At 38.8% G+C, this 19,488-nt stretch overlaps 1 protein-coding gene across 1 annotated transcript in view; it reads left to right on the forward strand.

Annotated features, from left to right (window-relative positions):
* The window catches only part of LOC122574716, a 159,181-nt gene extending 144,181 nt beyond the window's left edge, over positions 1-15,000 (forward strand). Inside the window, exons 5-7 of the mRNA XM_043742630.1 lie at positions 11,438-11,679; positions 11,868-12,000; positions 12,095-15,000. Coding sequence (XP_043598565.1) covers positions 11,438-11,679; positions 11,868-12,000; positions 12,095-12,870 — 1,151 coding nt within the window. The 3' untranslated portion in view covers positions 12,871-15,000. The remainder of the gene's footprint in view (positions 1-11,437; positions 11,680-11,867; positions 12,001-12,094) is intronic.
* The last annotated feature ends 4,488 nt before the right edge of the window (positions 15,001-19,488 follow it).

Genomic DNA, 19,488 nt, shown 5'->3' on the forward strand with positions numbered 1-19,488 from the left:
GTGTCGGATAAATCATGTTGCCTCCTGCGAGCTTTCACGGGTGACCAATCGATTTCTTTCGTTCCGTGGGATATGCTCCCTTCGAGATAGCAACCCGTCTACAGAGTGAATTGCACTTCCGATTTATCCTTTTTTTCAATATCGTTCCGTTCCGTTCCCTAGTTAATATCGTAATTTCTTCTTGTTGAAGATATCACTTCTCTCATGACACAAAAGGATTTTTTATAGGATATTTATGACGCGAGAATTATTGGTTACTTGTTGTGGAGCAGTTCGTAAACGTTTTGTAGAGAGCGAAGATTTATTCCTAGGAACAATTTATTGGCACGTTATTTGAGAATTTTTATATTTCTAGAAAGTTTCTGTCGTTATATTTATTACGGGATTTACGGTGTAGTATTTTCTATCTTTGAAGTTTTAATTGGAATTAAGAATTGTTTTCCGTGGCGGCAGTCACGAAAGGAAGAATAGAGATCATGAGGTTATTGATACCGCGAATGCTTGGCGAAAAACTGACTACTTGAACCGCAGTGAAGCCACGTAAGAGAGGAAAGTTTCGCCTAACGACGTCGTTATTATAACGTCAAATGTACTTCTTCGTACTTCTTGACGACACACTCGACGTTACACCCCTTGACTCGCAAGAACAGTCAGCCGTTGAAGAGGAAAGACCTAGATTCTTACAAAAAGGGAATTCATGAACATTTAGACGTTTTATTTTGACATACTATCGACATAGTTTTTCTAATCGACATTCTCCTAGAAAATTCTTCATGTCAGATTATACGAAATGAACACCTTCTGGAACTTTGTATACTTTTCACATTTTCTATACGTATTATAATTTCGCCAGGATGACAATCGTAATTCATCGCGTGTTAAGTATTCGATTATCAATAGGATCCGTGAAATGAGCCGTGTTCGGGGGGATCTCATTGAACAAACATGTCGCAACCGAGTTCTCCCTTGCCAATCGGAGATCATAGTTCCGCGTCAGTGAATGACAGCCTTCGTTCTCATGTCCTCATTAATTCGCACGGCATTGTTCGACGGTGAAGCTGGCTCGTTTTATGACGCGTGTTAATCATGACAAATACGCGCTCCATCCGCAGAAGAGGATGAACCGCTTGATCACGAATTATCGTCGATTCTTAAGCAACGTCGCTCGTTTCTTCCCAATGATCGCTGATCTTGAATCGTTACATGAATTTTCTTCCAGGAAATTTGAATGATTAGATCTCACTACATAAAAGGAAGATATTAGGTTAGTGCGTATGAAATTTTGATGCTCTAAACATTGAATTTCACTGTTCTCGTTCCTTATAAAATCTTTAAATACACTATTGCATATTCTAAAATATTTTCGCGTTACAAATCATATGTAAAATAACCAGTTAAGTAAATATCATAATACGAGCTTTTCTCGCTATTTTCGTGCTTATAATCTATAATCTACTGCAGAAGCAGTGCTCAGATACTTATGAAAACCCTTTATTATACATACATTATTATATAGTCTCTTTCGTCACGAAACGGTGAAAACAAAAAACACCTTGCCACGTGATATTTCCACCCAGCGAATTACGCTTAAAGTTAATTAGAAACAAAAAAAAAAAAAAAAAAAAATAGAACAAAACAAATCTCAGCCAACACTTCCATGTTTCCCACGCCAATTTTCCGACTAGTCGGCGTGCAGCAAATTAACACCCAAACCAGGCGAAACCGAATTCATTTCCCTGGCGAGCGTTTTCGTGAAAACTAGCCGCGATCCATCGTGCGTCGGACAGGAGGGACGCGAGGCATTCGCTCATATAATTCTTGTCTGCGAGTCGGCATCCAGAGGCACGGCCATGCCGGAGCCATCTACCCGTGGCTCAGCTACCAGCAACCGGAATTTAATATTAATACGAGCGGCGGAGAGGAGCGGCCGTTGCGTGGCAAGCAAGCCCGCTCGAATTTCGAGAATACCGGCCGCGATATCGAATGGTCGATCCAATTTTCACGACGATCACGACGACGACCAGCGGAACATTGACTACAACTACAATGGAGAAAGTCCCCGTGTTTTAGACTCGCTGTATCTCGGAGAAATGCCACGCGAGTCTTTACCAGACTCACCCCTTCGTGAGCAAAGAGTGGCTGGTGAAAGGAAGCCAACTGAACAGGTTTGGGGATCCTTATGGATGGGTTTCTAGATGGATAGATGAAAGGAGAAGGTCCAGAAGGCAGCTTGAGAAGAGGAAAAGTGTGTTCGTTAAAGGTTCGGTGATAGAAGTTATTCAGAGCTGGTTAGGGTGCGACTTAAATATTTCGCTGGTTACGGGGCTTTTACAAGCGAAAATCGTGTTCGTAAATAATTTAAAAATTTTCTCCGGGTCGATGTTTGAGGTTTGATATACAGAAAGAATGAATTGCAACTGATCATAATTTGGTAGGGGGGATTGATCAGTCATCGCCTGGACTGATGTTGGAGATTTGGTATAGAGCAAGAAGAAATTGTAATCGATTACAGTTTGATACAAACAGTGAAGGAGAATTTTGCGATGAAAAGAAAACGCGTGTTTAGTGAGGATTGAGAAGAGAAAGTTATTCAGAGAAAACTACCACACGTGCTTTCAGTTTGACGATGAATTTTATGGCAGAAAATTGTTGCCAAGGATATCTAACGATTACATATTTTATTCTACATTTAAGACTATATTTTAACGACTATAAAACCTAATGTATGTTCGTCCAATCAACACGCAAATCGTGCTACATTTAAATAGCTATATTAAACATTTTTAACGCATATTTATGCATACTGAGGACAAACACAAGTTTTAAGAGACAGTTTCATAGTGGAGGAACGAGGGAAAAGGGTGGACCATGTTAGAAAAGAATGTGCGAGAATGACAATTGGAAGGGGGCAGGTGAGATGCTTCCTAGGCGTGATATGTTGCGACTGGGTCAAGTTATTTAATCCTGCCGGCATAAAGCATCGCAGGCACGCTTGAAATTTATGCGCTGGAACCGTGCTGGAATACTCGACGGAGTGAATAGTTGGCCGAAATACTCCTGGCCGTCCAAGAAATTCGCGACTCCCTCAGGATCTACAAAATCGTTGCCGGAGTGACTCTTATAATCTCCACGGATTAAACCCCGTCGTTTTCGACATTTTCCTACACGTGAACGATTGTCAGAGGGGAATTTTTGACTATAAAGCCGATCTTTTTCAACATATGCAGTTGGCGAACTCGTCGAGGATTCCGGTTGGATGCTGAAATTCTTAACGAGTGCCATGTGTGTTTTTGGTAAACTTTCTTTGATCGGAGACGGAAGTAGCGGCAAGAAATGCTGAATTTTCTGGTATAATTTCTTTTTTGAAGACTCTTAAGAGACGAATTTACTCAAATCGAATAAAGAGAAATATTCTTAATTTTGCGGTTACATTTATTATTAAACGTAATGTATAATATTGTGGCATATCTTAGTACGGCTGAGAAAATTATTAAACGTTGCAATAATATTTTTAGAGAAATTAGTCGTAGTCTTTGATAAACATTTTCAGAGTAACAAATTTGGCTTGATTATTTTCACGAATTTGATTATTCCAGAGCAGTTGTCTGATATGATACGAGGTTTAGACGCTGGAAAATTGGATACAGAGGAAGCGGTATTTTTAATGATGTTTTCAAGGAAATCATTTGATCTTGTGGAAATAAGATCCGACGTAATCAAAAGTTCGCAAGTCCTTAGAGGATTTCTTACCGCTGGAATCTTATTTCCCTGTTCTATTGCGCGACAGCGGCGGTGTTTGAGAAGAAATGACTCAAGAGACCGAGTTCTCCTTCTAAAGTAATATCTAACTACGTTTGTTTCTCTTGTAAGTGCTCTCGAATTGGTTGTCTGTTACGACGACTCTTCTATACGTAACTCTATAATTTGTTCGAACCATATGTTTCTTATATCTTTCTTCTTCCTAGTGTATTCTTTATCCGAAATAAAAAAAAACCAAAAGACTCTTAATTAATGTGACTTTGGCTATAGCGGTTCAAAAAATGGAAGAAAAGATCTGCGATAGGAAAATAATGGTACATTTCCTACCATTTGCGGATTGTAAAAACAAAAAAAAATTTCCATTAATTTTGATACACAGTCTATGATATAGCCGCGTATACATTTTTAAAGCTGCACTCTTTAAAAACACCCAGTTCTTTGATCAAACATGAAAATACGTGATTACTTCCTATTCCCTTCCGAATTCCGGTTTAATCTATATTATCTTTTAAATTAGCAAGGACACAGTTTGACTAGTTTAAATTACGCGAGCTGAAGCAGAGACTGTTGAAGCTTTTCCTCAAGTTCCGTGAATCAAGTTTGTCAACTTTGATGCGAGCTACTTTCCAGGGACCGGCGATGCTTCACGCTAGTGAACACAAGGTACATGCATGTTACGTTCCACCTGGAGTGGATACGAGAAGGTAGACAGGAGGTGCCAGCAGCTGCATTTTGTCTTAGAAGGAAATTTCTGTTCCTGTTTCCCTGTTCCCGCCAGCGTCTTACAAGATTATCTCTGGCTCTGTCGTCACTTCGCATCAAAAATGTATTCATAAAGAGAGTATTTTCATTGTACAAAGGCTAAAGTGTTTGTAAATGTTACTTTAATACCGTGGATGCAGGAAATTAAAAAACTTCGGAATAGAGTAATTTTAGGATAGTATATATAATCTCTATGGACGAGCGAAATGAATAAAATAGTAATTTTTGTATTGAAATAGAAGTTGTTGCAAAATTAACGTCGAACAGCAACGATCTAATATTTTTGTAATTTACGATAAATATATGATGTTTTAAAAAATGCCATTGCAAAAAAATGGCAAAGGAAACACGAAACTTCTGTATGGTAGAACGATAAATTTTTCACTGAATGCTCGTTATCAGCTGAATGATCCTAGACAGGATTAACCTACGTTGGATGAAACCTTTGGAAATCGATATGTCACATAACGCATTAAACGATCAAACTACGATAACTTCTCGTACCCACGACTGCAAACTGCGTGATAACAGAAAAATTGATATAATTATCACTGCTATTTTTACACGTCATTTTCCTTAATTTCAATCGATTTGAACTTTCTAAGAGTACGACCGATATCTTACATTTACCTCGATGAATTTCGAGCTTATCTGAAAGTTTCTTAGACGCCAAACACCAGAGAAAATAAAGAAGGAAAGTCAAAGGAAAAATGGTCGCTCGTTACTCGAGAAACTTCTGTGACAGCAACAAGTTTCGGAGACATTACTAATAGTGAAATCATTTTCTACGACTTCTCCAACGAACTTTTCAATAACACGCTCACAAAAATCTATCGCGAAACTACGCAAAAGCCTTTACTAGAGCTTCAGATAGTTCTTAGACAGAATCCTTCTCGTCGACATATTCGTCAATTTATTTAAAGGAAACCACAGTTTTACTTCAAAATGTTACGCACATTATATTATTTCCTCTTACGCTTTTTCTTATTTGCTTCGAAATTTTCAGAGGAAACTCTCTGGTGAATACAGGCATGTTTAGTGGTTAATATTCTCTATCTGTTATCTGCAAACTTACAGATAGAGGGGAAGAGCTTATACTCGGAGCTCGTATCTAACCAAGACCTAACAGAGCGCTGGTCTTGGGAATTCTTATGGCTGACTCGTGCAGTCCGCTACTACTGCGCCCAACTCTCTGCAATTCGCCGTCACTGAAACGCTCTCGGCGTTAAGTATTTTGTTTATTTCCCAGCCGATGGCAATAACGATAACCATGATATATAAATCTTTCCTGGGATGATCATAATCATCTGAACTTAAATGCTGCAGTTGAACCACTTTGTGAAAAATATTTATATAGTAGCGGATAACGTCCAGAATATAACATATTATTAAAAATATGTGATATACCAGCGTGTACGGGATAAAATTCATATGAAGGATTATTAAAATATGTTTCTTTTTATTTCCTTCGTGAATAGTATCAAACGCAGATACGTACGTTTGTGGAAATATGTCAGAGCAACTTTTTCTCCAATTCCTTTGCAGGATAAAAGATATTCCACGACATGGGAGATAATAGACATAACCGAGAGCAGACGTGTCTGTCGATTGGACGTCGTTCATGCTTTTACTGACGTTCATTGACTGTCAGAATTGTACAGTTACCCGTTCAAAACTTGATAGCTCTGCAGAATATTTTCACACGATTATTCCATCCCGCGACTTGTAAATCGTCCAAAATTTCTATCTTTCGGAAATTCACGGAACGTGCAAACAATTGGTATACCAAGGGAAGAGAATCTACTAAGAAACACGATTCTTAAATTTCCTCGAAGCGTGGGAGTGATGGAATTTTGTTCAGCGGGTGAAGAATGTTTGGAAACAGATCGATAGACGTGCGAATGATGTGTACTTGGTTTAGAATCCAGGAGTGTAAAGGAAGAGTATTTGGGTCGAATGATTGAGATTATTTGAACGGAGGATGCCATCGCAGAAGTTTCTGAATGGAAACAAGAAAGAATTCCAAGATTTATAGGAAAAATAAAAAGTTCTCGAATAACAAAGCGTTCTAATCGTTGGAACCTAATCTTACAGTTGAATTAGTTAAGGATTCAATCAATCGAAAATTGAGAGAGAGAGAGAGAGAAGTACCATTTAATCATTAAATATATTACGTATAGCTTCGACGATTTTATGCGAGACTCGTACATTGAAAGTCTCATCTCTAATTTGGTATTTCTGCAAAATACGAATAATACATGTTGATAAATTGAGGCTTACACGACTTTTGCGAAATTTTCTAAAGCGGGAGGTCCAAAGAATTAGTGGGTAACCGCTAATTCTGCTTAATTTCCATTCAACATTCGCCTAGGATTAACTCTGATAAGCACGAGGATCCTGTACGTTTACTTTTGAACAGAGTCCGAATGCCACGTTCATATTGCGTCAATGGAAACGTCGAGTTCACTTCGTCGAATCCAACGTTCCACGACTAAATTGCAATTACTGTTAATTAATTGAGCAATGGGTTGAGTCGTCCGAGAACAAAGCGTAGCAGAATCGAGTCAACGGAGAAATTGAAGACTACTCTCGATTGAATATTCCAAACTCGTCGACGTTCCGATGACGACTGTCCGCGAACTTTCGTTTGCTGATATGATTCACGAGCTCCGATTTATTTCCGCGATACTACTCCCATACTGATACAATCTTCGTCATCTGTCTGCGTCAATTACAATTGCAAACTTCCTTTTTTTCCCCGAGGAAGTTTCAGAGGAATCTGAATGAATACGTCAAGCGTATTCGTTCGTGATTGATGGATGTAAATTTTTACTAATATTGATTTCATCTTCTGAAATTGTTATCAATCACATCGTATAGGAGGGATATCGTATAACGAGAATAAAGTGTGTGCAGCTTTATAACTTTAACGAAGTTGATCGACAAAACAACAGAATTACTTTGTTGGACGTAGCCACTATCTGTTGCAAATATCCTCGATGTTGTGGTGCTATTTCAAGAAATTCAATTTCGGAAATCTAAAGGAATCAGATCCAAGTGTCAGGCAAATTAGGATTAACCCAAATTCAACAAAGATCCCTTTCACAGCCCTTAACGAACCTTAAACTTGTACCACGGCCTTTCCTCGCATAATTATTTCACATCTGTCGGAGCTTGTTTCTGAAGACGCGTGAAATTGGGTCGTGCCTGCTAACTAGGGCTAATTGATAAACAGCGTCTAGCCTGGCATACTTGCAAATGAAATCGGTGAATGAGGGATTGCAGCGGCTGACAAGCAGCGCGCTAATTAAATCCCTCTGCGTATAGAAATTCGATTCGTCGATACGGGGGAACAGGTTTTTGTACGTGCCAGGGTAAAATACGTGTGAAATGCTGGATCACGTGTGGATTCTCTGGGGCGATTCAGCTACGTTCGCAGGATCTAGAAAAAAATCTATTCACCTAGATTCTTCCCTTCGAATAATTAAGAATCTTTTAAAAAATAAAGAAGTGCAAGGTTCTTTCATTTAACACTAGAACTGCTGACGTTTAATACGTATCTACATATAAATTAGTAGACATAATTCAAATAATATTAATTAAAATATATTAATATTGAATTATCTCTCTATATAAATGAAAATATATATTAATTTGGGCAGAAATATTAGTATCTTTGCAGTAATCGTAAAAAATAATCTGAAAACGAACATTTCGATGGGTTTGGTAGTTCTAGCGTTCAATGTTGTTACTTTAAAATTTCTTTAACGATGAAAATAAATAAGTAAGCAAAATATAATTAGAAAAAAGCTAAGAGATTAAAAACGAAGAATCCATTTTAATGAGTGTGATAGTTCTCTTTGGCTCAATAACGTTTTTAAAAGCGAAATCCTTCTCTGCTAAAATTACTCTCAGTGTATTCCAGTGTACAAAATTTTAGGAAAAATAAGCTTTACTGTCAGATAAATTACAAATTCGATGTTTGTCCCTCTGAATACATATTTCAATGTAGACGTTATTGATTTAAGGTAATAAATAACCAACGGGATTAGCTGATTCCGATCGCTATCTATTTTCAAATTTTAAATCACCTTTGTGACAAGGCGTGCGTGCGGTCCGCGTGTTCATGTTCAGAGAGGACGCGGATACGTGCCCCGAATCGAAACGGAGCATAAACTTTGCCCCCAAAACGACGTACGTCCGATTGTAAAACGTATGGCAGCGTTAATTGAAATTTAAATTCATCCAGACACATTTTCAGCGTTCAACTGAGACGCGCAAATGAAATATGCATGCTTTTTATTCCCACTGCAATTTAACAAGCTGAAGTAGCAATCAATTATTGAAATTAATCTCCAAGCGAATTTGTAATCTATGACTGCCTTGTGCACCGATTATTGCTCTTTTGTAGCAAGGATGCAAAAAGACCGAGAATCTTAAGAAATTTCGGATGATTTTCGAACTTTGTCACGATCATCTGAATTCTTCCGAATTTCATACGTCACATCACACATGCGTCGTATTAACTGTGTAATATCTGGAATGTAGATATAAATCATGTTAATGAATTATCGAAGATATTCCACAGAGATGTGTTTACCTACCTCGTCGAAAATGACGATTTATATTAGCTAAAGTTATTCAATTTGCTAAATAACGTGCAGTTTCCCATTTAGGTGTTAATATAACTTTGCCGTGCTCTATATATATATATGTATTTTTAACTTTTCTGAATAAAACATACATATTTCACACCAACTATATTCACGAGCGATAAATAATCCAGTTCAACGAAATAATACTGACAATAATGTAGAACAATTTCCTCAACGATATTAACACGTTGACTGCCAGACGAATTTTCCATGGTTTGCCCAAGGCTCCGACGTGAACTTTTCATTATGCGATGCATATTATGTTGAAATATTATTTGCAACAAATAAAATGAGTTATAAAATCATGCTTGAGGCATTTTTCGCGGTGAGGGCCACCGGTGACCCCCACGGCGTTGCAGACAATTATTACGACTGTCCTTTTTTCAAACAATCGTGCTATGTATTTTTAATATTTGCTGCGTCGCCGGTCACCGGTGGCCCCCACGGCGCTATAGCCAAATCGAGTGCCGGTCACCGGTGACCCTCATGGCAATCAACGTGTTAATAGCATTAAATCGGAGGTCTGTAACTCCGTAAAACAGAAAGGTAATAAGCATATATATGATAAGGTTTCCAAGAACGAACTTAAAGGAGATAAAATAAAGCGGGGACTTTTTTATGGAATGACTTAACAACACCGTATCCTCGTGAAATAGAAGCAAAATGGACACGACAAGCAGATGAAGTCTTTCAAAAACGATCTGAAAAGAAGACTCAGAGAACGTAGCTCGCGCGTTTCAGAGATAATCCAGGTCGCCGTGACGCGGGCCGACTATCTGTCGTTAAGAATGCAATAACGGCAGGGCTTATCCCGTCATAACAATGTCCCGTCGACGGTGGCTGGGTGCGACTGGAATTGAATCGACTGTCGAGGAAACGGCACCAAGCTTGCCTCGTTCGTTTTACGCGTATGCAAATTTTTATGCGGCGCGCTTTACGCGTGGTAAGAATACGCTGTAGATAAAGAGTAAACGCGGCCAACACGGCCTTTTTGATATGTTCAAAGAAGGACAGAGGGAGCTTCAGAAGGGTAAGAGTACTGGTTTTTGACGAAGAGAAAATTTTCGTTTCGAACGAAGAGTTCGCGACGAAAAATATTTTCTTCTTTTAATTGCGACAAATCAATTTAACTTTTTTAACAGAATAATTCAGCACACTGTTAGGATTCGTTTATTCAATTACTTAGTTTCAAAATGTAAGATTATGTATTTAGAACGAATGGTTTCACGGATTGTTGTGTTTTTTTTTTTTCATTGAAACGTTGAATCTAATTGTTGGTAAGGAAGAGTGCAGAGCGATGTTAGACCTCAATTACTGTTAGTGGGGCCGTTTATTCAGCCGAAAGGCGCAGTTAAGGACGCAGAAAACGCGACAAGCTTTATAGAACGATCAATTTTAATGGCTCCATTCGTCTCGCATTACCACTGTAATGCTAGCGTATTTACGAGAATGCAATAACACTGTTGGCCGGGCTTAAAGAGATACGAGCGATCGAACGATAATAAAAGGGAAGATTGAAGCCTAGGAACTTGGTCTGCCAGCAACTTGGATCAGTTTCTCAACTTTTCACCTGCCTTAATCCACGACAACCCCTTCCGCGCTATTAATAAACTCCGTCTTACTTACTTTTGTCGGCTTAATGTTCTAGCTATGGCTGCCTATGTTAGAACGAAGGTTTCTGATACATTCCATAGAACTGGCGATGCTACATTTTTAGAGATTTTACAGATTTATTTGTAAATATATATATAGAGAGGGAGAGATACAAATTCGTGTTTCATTTTACACGCTTCTTAGTTCCGTTTCTCTGGTATAAAATGTACGCTGTAGTCATCGATGGTTTAACAATCCTCCTTAGAAAATTTGAGTATAAGATCAGAAATGTGAAATTTCCAGAAACTATCGTAGAAAGTTTGTTAGGTTGGCGAAAGAATAGTAAAGGGTATAAAACATTTGAAGACAGTAACCCTTCATAAATATTAAAGTTTCGAATCTTCCACAGAGCGATAACACAAGAAGCGAATGATTTAACTTGAAAATGCACTGAATCCAAAAACATCCAGACCATGATAAAGATCTGGCTGTTACGAAAGTTTACATATTATCCAATGGAGTTTATCAAGTTGGCTCGATTCCGGTGAACAGTACACCGAGCATAGTTTCGATGGTAAATCACGAATGTCGAACCGATTCCGCCGGAAAACCATAAATATTCAAGACATTAGGATGTAAGCCAAGTAATAATTTCATTTGTGTTGCAGGACTCTCGTTAGGTGGTGGCCTGATAGTCCTAGCATCTGCTTTATCAGATGCATCATTGGAATTGCCGGGAAAGTACAGTCTGCCCTCTACATCGACCATGCAAGCTGATGACAACGGTCTGCCACAGTATCAGTATGGTTGGTGCCTTCAGTTGTCAGGGCTGGCTTTGATTCTCGCGGAAGTTGCCGCTGTGTTGACTATGTCTGGGTATATGGCTCGTTTCTCCACAGTGGAAGAAATGGTATGGTCGTAATAATCACTTTTTATGGATATCATACAAGGATAAAATATATTTGATACAGAAACTGTTTGAAAGAAGAAAGAATCGTTTTCGATTTGAATATAAATAAACATTCTGATATATAGTGTGTTGTAACTAATTACATTTTGAATTCTGCCTGGACCTTATTATTACTCCGATTTTTCAAGGTGAGAGTCATGGTGCCTGGTGCTGAGAGAAAATTACGGGAACAGAGAGGACTAAGTTCAGAGTACTTAGTCAGAGCTCACCAGAAATCGCCTGGACCTCCACAGGCTCGAGGATTCGGGCAGCCCTCGAAAAGTACTTCTACTCATTCTATTATATATTTTATCTAGCTTAAAGTAAATTAATGAACAAATTATTAATAAAAATTAATAATTTATCACATTTTCAGCATCCCAAAGAGCTCCCGAGGAAGGAACATCTCTGTTATGCAAAACAGCCCCGGATATCTGTGCTTCGAACCCGCAAGCTATCAGTTATGTCGATAAGGCAGATTTATCTCACGTTTTACCAGCGTATCCAGACGCAAAAAGTAGTGATCCCCGATATACCTTCGGGGATAAGTCAGAAGCCAGCGTTATCGACTCACGATTAAGCGGTTTTGCCGATAAAGAAGGTTTAATCGATTCTAGAATTCTGTCTGATTCGCGACAGAATATGATAGCTTTCACAGAGAATAAAGAACATTCTGTTGGCCAAGAGCCACGATATTCCGAATTTTCTCCTAAAACCACTGAACAAAACGTGGTGGACTCGAGATTGAGTGGCTTTACCGAAAAGGAAGGTCTCCTCGATTCCAGACTCAGTGGGTATGGAGAGAAAAACGAATCGTTGTTGGACACTCCGTTCGGGTACGATACGCGATACAATAGTTTAGCAGGGCAGACAGTGCCCATCACTCTAAAAAATCAGAACACGTCTGTCTCGGCTATTCAGTCTCAATATATTTATCAGAATTTTGGCACGATACATTCTGGGATTTTAAGGGTATCCGAGCCAGGAACTAGTTCTAGTTCGAATTCGAGTCAGAGAAGTATGACGCTGCAGAACCCGAAAAGAAAGTCGCAGATCGCCCAAAATACATTTAGCACGATGGAGTGTGAGAAAAGGAAACGAGGACCTGGCATGGCTGGTAAAACAGGTTTCTACACAGGTAGCGCCGTATGACCACCACCACCTCCTCCGACGCCCAGGTAACTGCAAGAGGAGGAAACGCCACTTTAAGCCTCTATATTAGAAACTGAAGAGGAATCAGTGGCGTGCAACCTATTTCGTCGGAGGAATGCACTTTACTTGGACAACTCTCGTGAATGAAATCTGTATTATCGAGAGATAGGCACAGATCTCGGTCGTATCTATAGTTGATAAGGTGGATATTGATAAAAATATGGTTATCATGTGAGTGAATAGTATCCACAGCTGATCGTATAGTTCCCTGTGATTCGTCATCGAATGATAAACTGGAAGCTGAAGATTCTTTTGTGAATAAGGTGCAAACTACTTAAGAGATTAGATGCAGACTAATGAGAAAAGAACTTGTATATACAATATCAATAATAATGTTGACATTGAGCAACTTTTCTGCGAGAGAATAACTCGAAACGAATTTTTCTAACGTTTCGTAATTACCCAAGCGACATGTCACATAGTCATTATAACAGCCGACATGTTAATCGATAAAATAAAGAGAAAACAAGATTCGTGGTAGCGTGCATAAACTAGGCGTAGCGTTAAGTGGCATAAGCAACGTATCTTTAAAAGGATTAATGTATAGGCTCGATTTTACTGGGTAATTTATGCCTTCTACTTGGGCCGTGATCTCTTTGCCGTTATAAAATCTAGTCGATCGTACTTTGCGTGTGGATGCAGGAGGAATGACAGAGGTACAGGGTTGCCAGTCGTTTGATCCGCTTAATAATTTTACTCTGGAGTGAGAGATAGTTTCAACGCATTTATTATCGCAAATTCCATCGGTGCATAAACCTTTCCTCCAGTTATCGTTTTATGAGTGAAGCAACCGATAGTGTCGACCATGATTCGCATGGAAAGTAGATCAAGAGACATGGGAACTCGCAACTCGCCGTTAAATTTATCCTCAACTAATCACGTAATCGCGTTCTCAAGCTGCATAACCAATGGAATGGAGCTATAAGTCGAAGAAGAATATTAATGTAGTCGATATGCTGTAACATATAACTCGGTGATCGTGATACAGTCACGAATACTCAATCGGGCGTAAACTCGCTTGGCTATTTTCGGGAAAAGAGGGAATGCCGTGAGTTACGAGCGATAATTCGAGAAAACGACCGTTTGACGAATCGTGGAAAAGATTTTACCATAGGAACGGATCATCGACATGAAGCACAATAAATATTATTATACGGGGAAAAAGGAATAAATGGATTAGAGTACAAAACATTTTCTTGCTACTACATCAAACGATGTACCATCGTTCGCTTAGCTGTCTGTTATTTAAATAATCGTTTCCCTTGATCGTTATTCATCTATGGCAAAGTCTTTCATTGCGTTCGCCAATCTTGGACATATCAAGAACACGAAGAAATGTTTTTAATCCAATCCGACACGAAATCGTGATTTAAACTTCCTTCCTATTTCCTCGCGGGGTGCTCTACGCAAGGGTTGAGAATATTTTGAACATCTCAAAGATCCCGTTAAAAATTTCACCCTCGAGCAGGATCGTACGTTGTTGTCTATGTAACGTCGTGACTTGCGTATATTCACGTATACAGATCGTAGGTAGGTGTAATAAAACGTTTTTTTTTTTTTCTAAACGCGTTGTTTCCTTACCCAACCCATTCGAATAAAATTGTACGTGATGTTGTCGTTGTGATTTATTCAAGATTATCCGTAATAAAAACCGTTTCTGTATTGTTGAATTACTCAGCCACTTCACTTTGGAAATCTTTTTACTAGCAACAGCTATGAATTTTATCTGTATGTGTATTTATAATGTGTATGTATACGTAATATTGTATTTTCTGCTACTCGTACTTTTCTCTGAGCTGTTAGATTTCCGTATCTCTTTTATATCATTTTAGTATCGTTTGCGATATTTTCCTACTTGTTATACGTGTTGAATATTATATATCAAATTTTCTCTGTACTAAAATCATCACAAACGTTTTAACCAAGCGGATTACCATTTTACTATCGATCATGAAAATGTTTACGAACTAAAACCTAGCGTTTTCAATACCTTTTTAAACGATAAGAACTATGTGACATAAAACACAAATTTGTACGAAAAAATGTATCAACTGAAACTATTAAATTTTCCCAATTACACTCTTCAGTATCTCATACTGATACTATTCGCATTCGTGTTTCGCATGTCACTATAAATCTCTATAAAAAATTGCACGTCCAACTCATCAAATCTCATAATCTACCGTCTGCTTTCCAAATTACCCTTCCAAACAAACAAATAAATAAAAAATTACAATCCACGAATCCGGACGAAACTGACGTAGTAAAAAACGATGACTGTCCAACGATAAAGTAGACATTTCAAAATTTGTCTGGAATCTCTGGTACAATCATCGAGGCACCCTTTCAGATGGCACTGTCCGCAAGAAACTTCCGTGTGAAGCATCGTCGACGAGCTTCTCGCCAGATGGCGGAGGCCGTGCTTATGTCGCGAGACTTTCTCTCCTAATGTTTAATTAACGCCGCATAATTGCCCGGCCAATTAGCCAACGCCGTTTAATATTAATCTGCAATTTGAATTCATTTCGATGCGTTTAAAATTTATTGAATACATAATTAATGCCGCGTGGCGCGAATGCAGATACGATGCACGAGCCGCCCCCGGCACTTTGCACGCTCTCCCGATGATTTATTCCGACAGTCCTCCGAAAGTTCGCCCCGAAAAAACCCCATGAAAATAGTTAATCGTTCCCGAGAGCGTAGCTCGCGGAAGGCGACCGACATCCAAACAATCCTGACCAGGCATATTCGTCTGTTCTGATACTCAAAACTCGAATATACGTATATAGGAAGGCTTAAGTGATAGTAGAAAATGAAATAAGTCGTCAATCTGTAGTGATGGAGGATGGAAAATTTCGAAATTGAGCGTAGCTATTAAAAAAAGAAAAAGAAAAAGTCATAATTTTACGAATGAGAATTATATTTGACGAAAGTAATAAATAAATATAATTCTTTTTTCTCTCTATCGCTTTAGTGAGGTATATTTTTGTATATTGATCTATATACGAATATTAAGTGGTCTGGGATTTGGAAACATTGATTAATTAATGGATTCAGCTTGTTTCTTCTGTTTCATATTGGATAAATATGATTTACGTCGCCCGAGGTCGACCACGTTTCTTTCGAGAAAAGTAGATGGCAATTGAGTAATTTACGACCGCTGTTGGATGAAATTGAGGCCTGCGTGACCGATGATCAAATCGTCTTTTTAATGTTCATTTCTCGTTCTAGTTGACATGCTCTCGCGACTCACAGCAGTATGCATTTATGTAATTGCAAGTTCCCGGCTAATCGAGTTCGTTATTCTTATCTCTATTTCACCTCAAATAATTAGCAAGCTGCGATGAACAATCCAATGTTATTTTTTGAAAGAAAACTTCTCAACGTCCCTTCCATCCTTTCCAACCCAAAGATAATCAGTGAAACAACTTAGAACTTCGTTTTCCAATTTTACCAAGCTGTCGCAATTTTATTTTACTTTCAAAAACAAATCAATTAAACTTATTGCATTGTTAAACGTTCAAAGATATCCGCGCCTCCTCCCGCCGCCTCCTACACGTTTCCAAAACAATCTGCCGTTCCTCACCCCCTCTGTCCTTTTGAAGCCAAACAGCATCGAGTCTTCCAATTTCCCCGTGCTTTTCCTTTCTAACAAAACCGCGCAAATCGATATTCTCCCCTCCCCCATATACGAATACCATGGAACGCGAGGAGGGTGGCGGTGCGCGTGGGTAGATTGTCTCTGTCATTTACCTGCACCTTCCCAAATCGTCCCTTACCCCTTCGCCTGCCACGTCCGAATATTCCAGGCAACCCCGTTCCTGCAACAAACCTGCTACCCTCGACACGCTCGACCCACCCTCGCGACCCCGATGCTGCGTGTAGCCGTCTCGCTCTAATCCAATTAAAAACGGCGGACGATCGCACGAAACAGCGGCTCATCGACCGCGGGAATTTTAATTGATGTTACAGGTACGAGAGGGTGGCGCTGGCTGCTGTTGCGGAGGATCGGAGGATGTAGAAAGGGCTGGTCTCGCAGGGCAAGGGGGTGGTTTGCCCGTGTAAAACGGATCGAGAATGGAGTATGGTTGAGACTGGATGACGGTCTGTCAGCGAGCCACGTTTCAAGCCAACTTTCGCCAACACGAATCCTCTCCTCTTCAACGTGTCGCGTGGAATCGCGTTAACCATCAGCCAAGAGCAGCGTGTTTACGCGCGGGAGCAGACACTGGAACGCGAAACGGCACTGTGAGTTTACTGATTAACGTCGTACTCGCGGTGGAAATTCATGGTTGACGTGCGTATAGAGGATCTGAGACGGTTCAGAGAATTTTGGCAGTGATAGAATTCTTTACTTAGATTATAGAAAATTTGTAGGTTTTAGGTGTATAGCTTCTGGAACGCAATCTATGAGCGTACTGATTAATGTTGTACACATAGTGAAAATTCACGGTTGGAGTGGATATATGTGCGAGATTTGTGGGATGATAGAATCGTTTAGATGGAACGTAATTGCGATTATAGGAAATTTGAAGTTCGTAGATTTATATTTTTTAGCGAGCAAACTATGAGTTTACTAATTAATGTTGTACACACGATGGGAGTGAAATTCACAGATAGGGCGGATGTACAGAATCTGAGATGATTAAGAAGATTTTTGAGATAATATTTCTTCTGAATAAATAACGATTGCGACTATAGAAGATTTAAAGCTCTTCATTTCATTCCCTAGAGTGAAGATCATGTTTTACAGGATGCAATGTTGTATTAGAAGCATTTTTCGGAAAAAGGGACGCATAAATTTAGCGAAGTACTGATTGATTCGAAATTGATTAACGGAGTAATTAGCGAATCATTTAGCAACAGTAAATTTAATTACTCTTACAGTGTAGGTAACAAGCTTAATTATTATTAATAACAGGGTAATTTCAGTTTCAATAAAGAAGGAAACTATTAGCTGGAAGCAATCCTGTCTCGATCTGCTCTATTAATTTCTAATTTATAATGATCTGGTTTTCAATATAGATATTACTGTGCGCTTTTAAAAACGATTTTTCTCCCTTCTAATATGTCCACGCACGAGAACGTGAGAAACATAAACCAGGAGCAATATCAATGTTCAAACAAAATATATTTCCATCGTCTGCAATTATCATTTTATCATTTCATCCTTTTAATTTAATTTTACAACACAATAGTTAGAATCTTCCATTTCTATCCCATTGTGCACAATATTTACCAATTTTTATTCCATTGCACAGTATTAAATAGAACATAAATAGTTCCTTGTATCACATATAGCACTCATTATGAAAGAAGTATAAAAGAATAAAAAGAATTAAGCAAACCAACATCCTTCATAAATAATATCCCAAATTCACGGAAATATGCAAAACTATTTAAAATCTCAATTGCGTAGTTAGTTTTTCTATGCAACAAAACGACCTAGATCCTCCATTTTTCTATGCTATTCTCATCATTTATTAAATTTTGGATTTTTTCATTACGCGCATCATTTTAATTTATTTTTCTTTTGCAACGGTAATTCCTTTAGAGAAACCTAAAAGAATGGAAGAGACGGCCGTCTTAATCAAGAAACGTTAACGCGACGGCCAAATTATTTTCTACTAATTTTTCCTCGCGTTATCTCGCAGCCGTGTGGCAACTCTTATCGTCTCTGTTCCTCGTTCTTGCTATCGTAGCGGTAAGAAATGCTGCAGGAAGGAAGCGAGCGGCAAGGATGCCTTAATCCTCGCGGTCATCTATCATCGCGGACCGTACTGGTTAGCCGATTCTATCTTCCAGCTTTTTTTCGCGCGCCCTCCAGTCACCCAAGCCTTTTGTTGGCTTGTTTAATAACTCGTGATGAATGTACCTCGGGCTGCCTCGCTTCCAGTTGGTCCTGCGCGAGCCACAAGGATCCCCAGGGTCCCAAGATATCCTCGTTTCTTCTTCTCTTGCTTCCGACCCGTCAGAAATTAAAACGATAAATCCTTGGCGGAGTCTCGCGCTCGCCACGAAAAATCTACGAACACGGTTTCTGATAGAACTACCAATTTTTTACTTTTGCTCTCTGTTTCGACAGTTGATATTGGTTCTAACGTTAGAAAAAGATAGCTGCTACGGTATGTAAGAATATTATACTTGAAATATCGAGAGAGAGAGAGAGAGAGTCTCCAGTGTTACTAGTGTTAAAAGTGTTTTCGATTGTTGTTTGTATAAATGTTACGAAAGAAAATAGTCCTATTAAATAGCCTTTAACGAATATCGACGGGCAGAAGACAGAATGTTGGAAAAGGTAGAAATTCTCTACCAATTACGTCCTGTTCAACTCTTAATTGTACTATCAAGTTGTGTACGATTAATAAACAAAAGTTTAGGTTAGCTAATTCAAAATTACGTACTTTGTTTTTTTCATATTCCGTATTTTACATAGTAGAAACTATCGTAAACAAAATTCAAAAATGTAATCGTAATCCTAATGCAAGCCATTCTGTGCATCCGCGACTCAAAATTTTTGCCAAGACTCGTCAAATTATAACGCTACTTAAATTCGCG

This window comes from Bombus pyrosoma, linkage group LG14 (assembly GCF_014825855.1).
Source record: "Bombus pyrosoma isolate SC7728 linkage group LG14, ASM1482585v1, whole genome shotgun sequence".
NCBI lineage: Eukaryota > Metazoa > Arthropoda > Insecta > Hymenoptera > Apidae > Bombus > Bombus pyrosoma.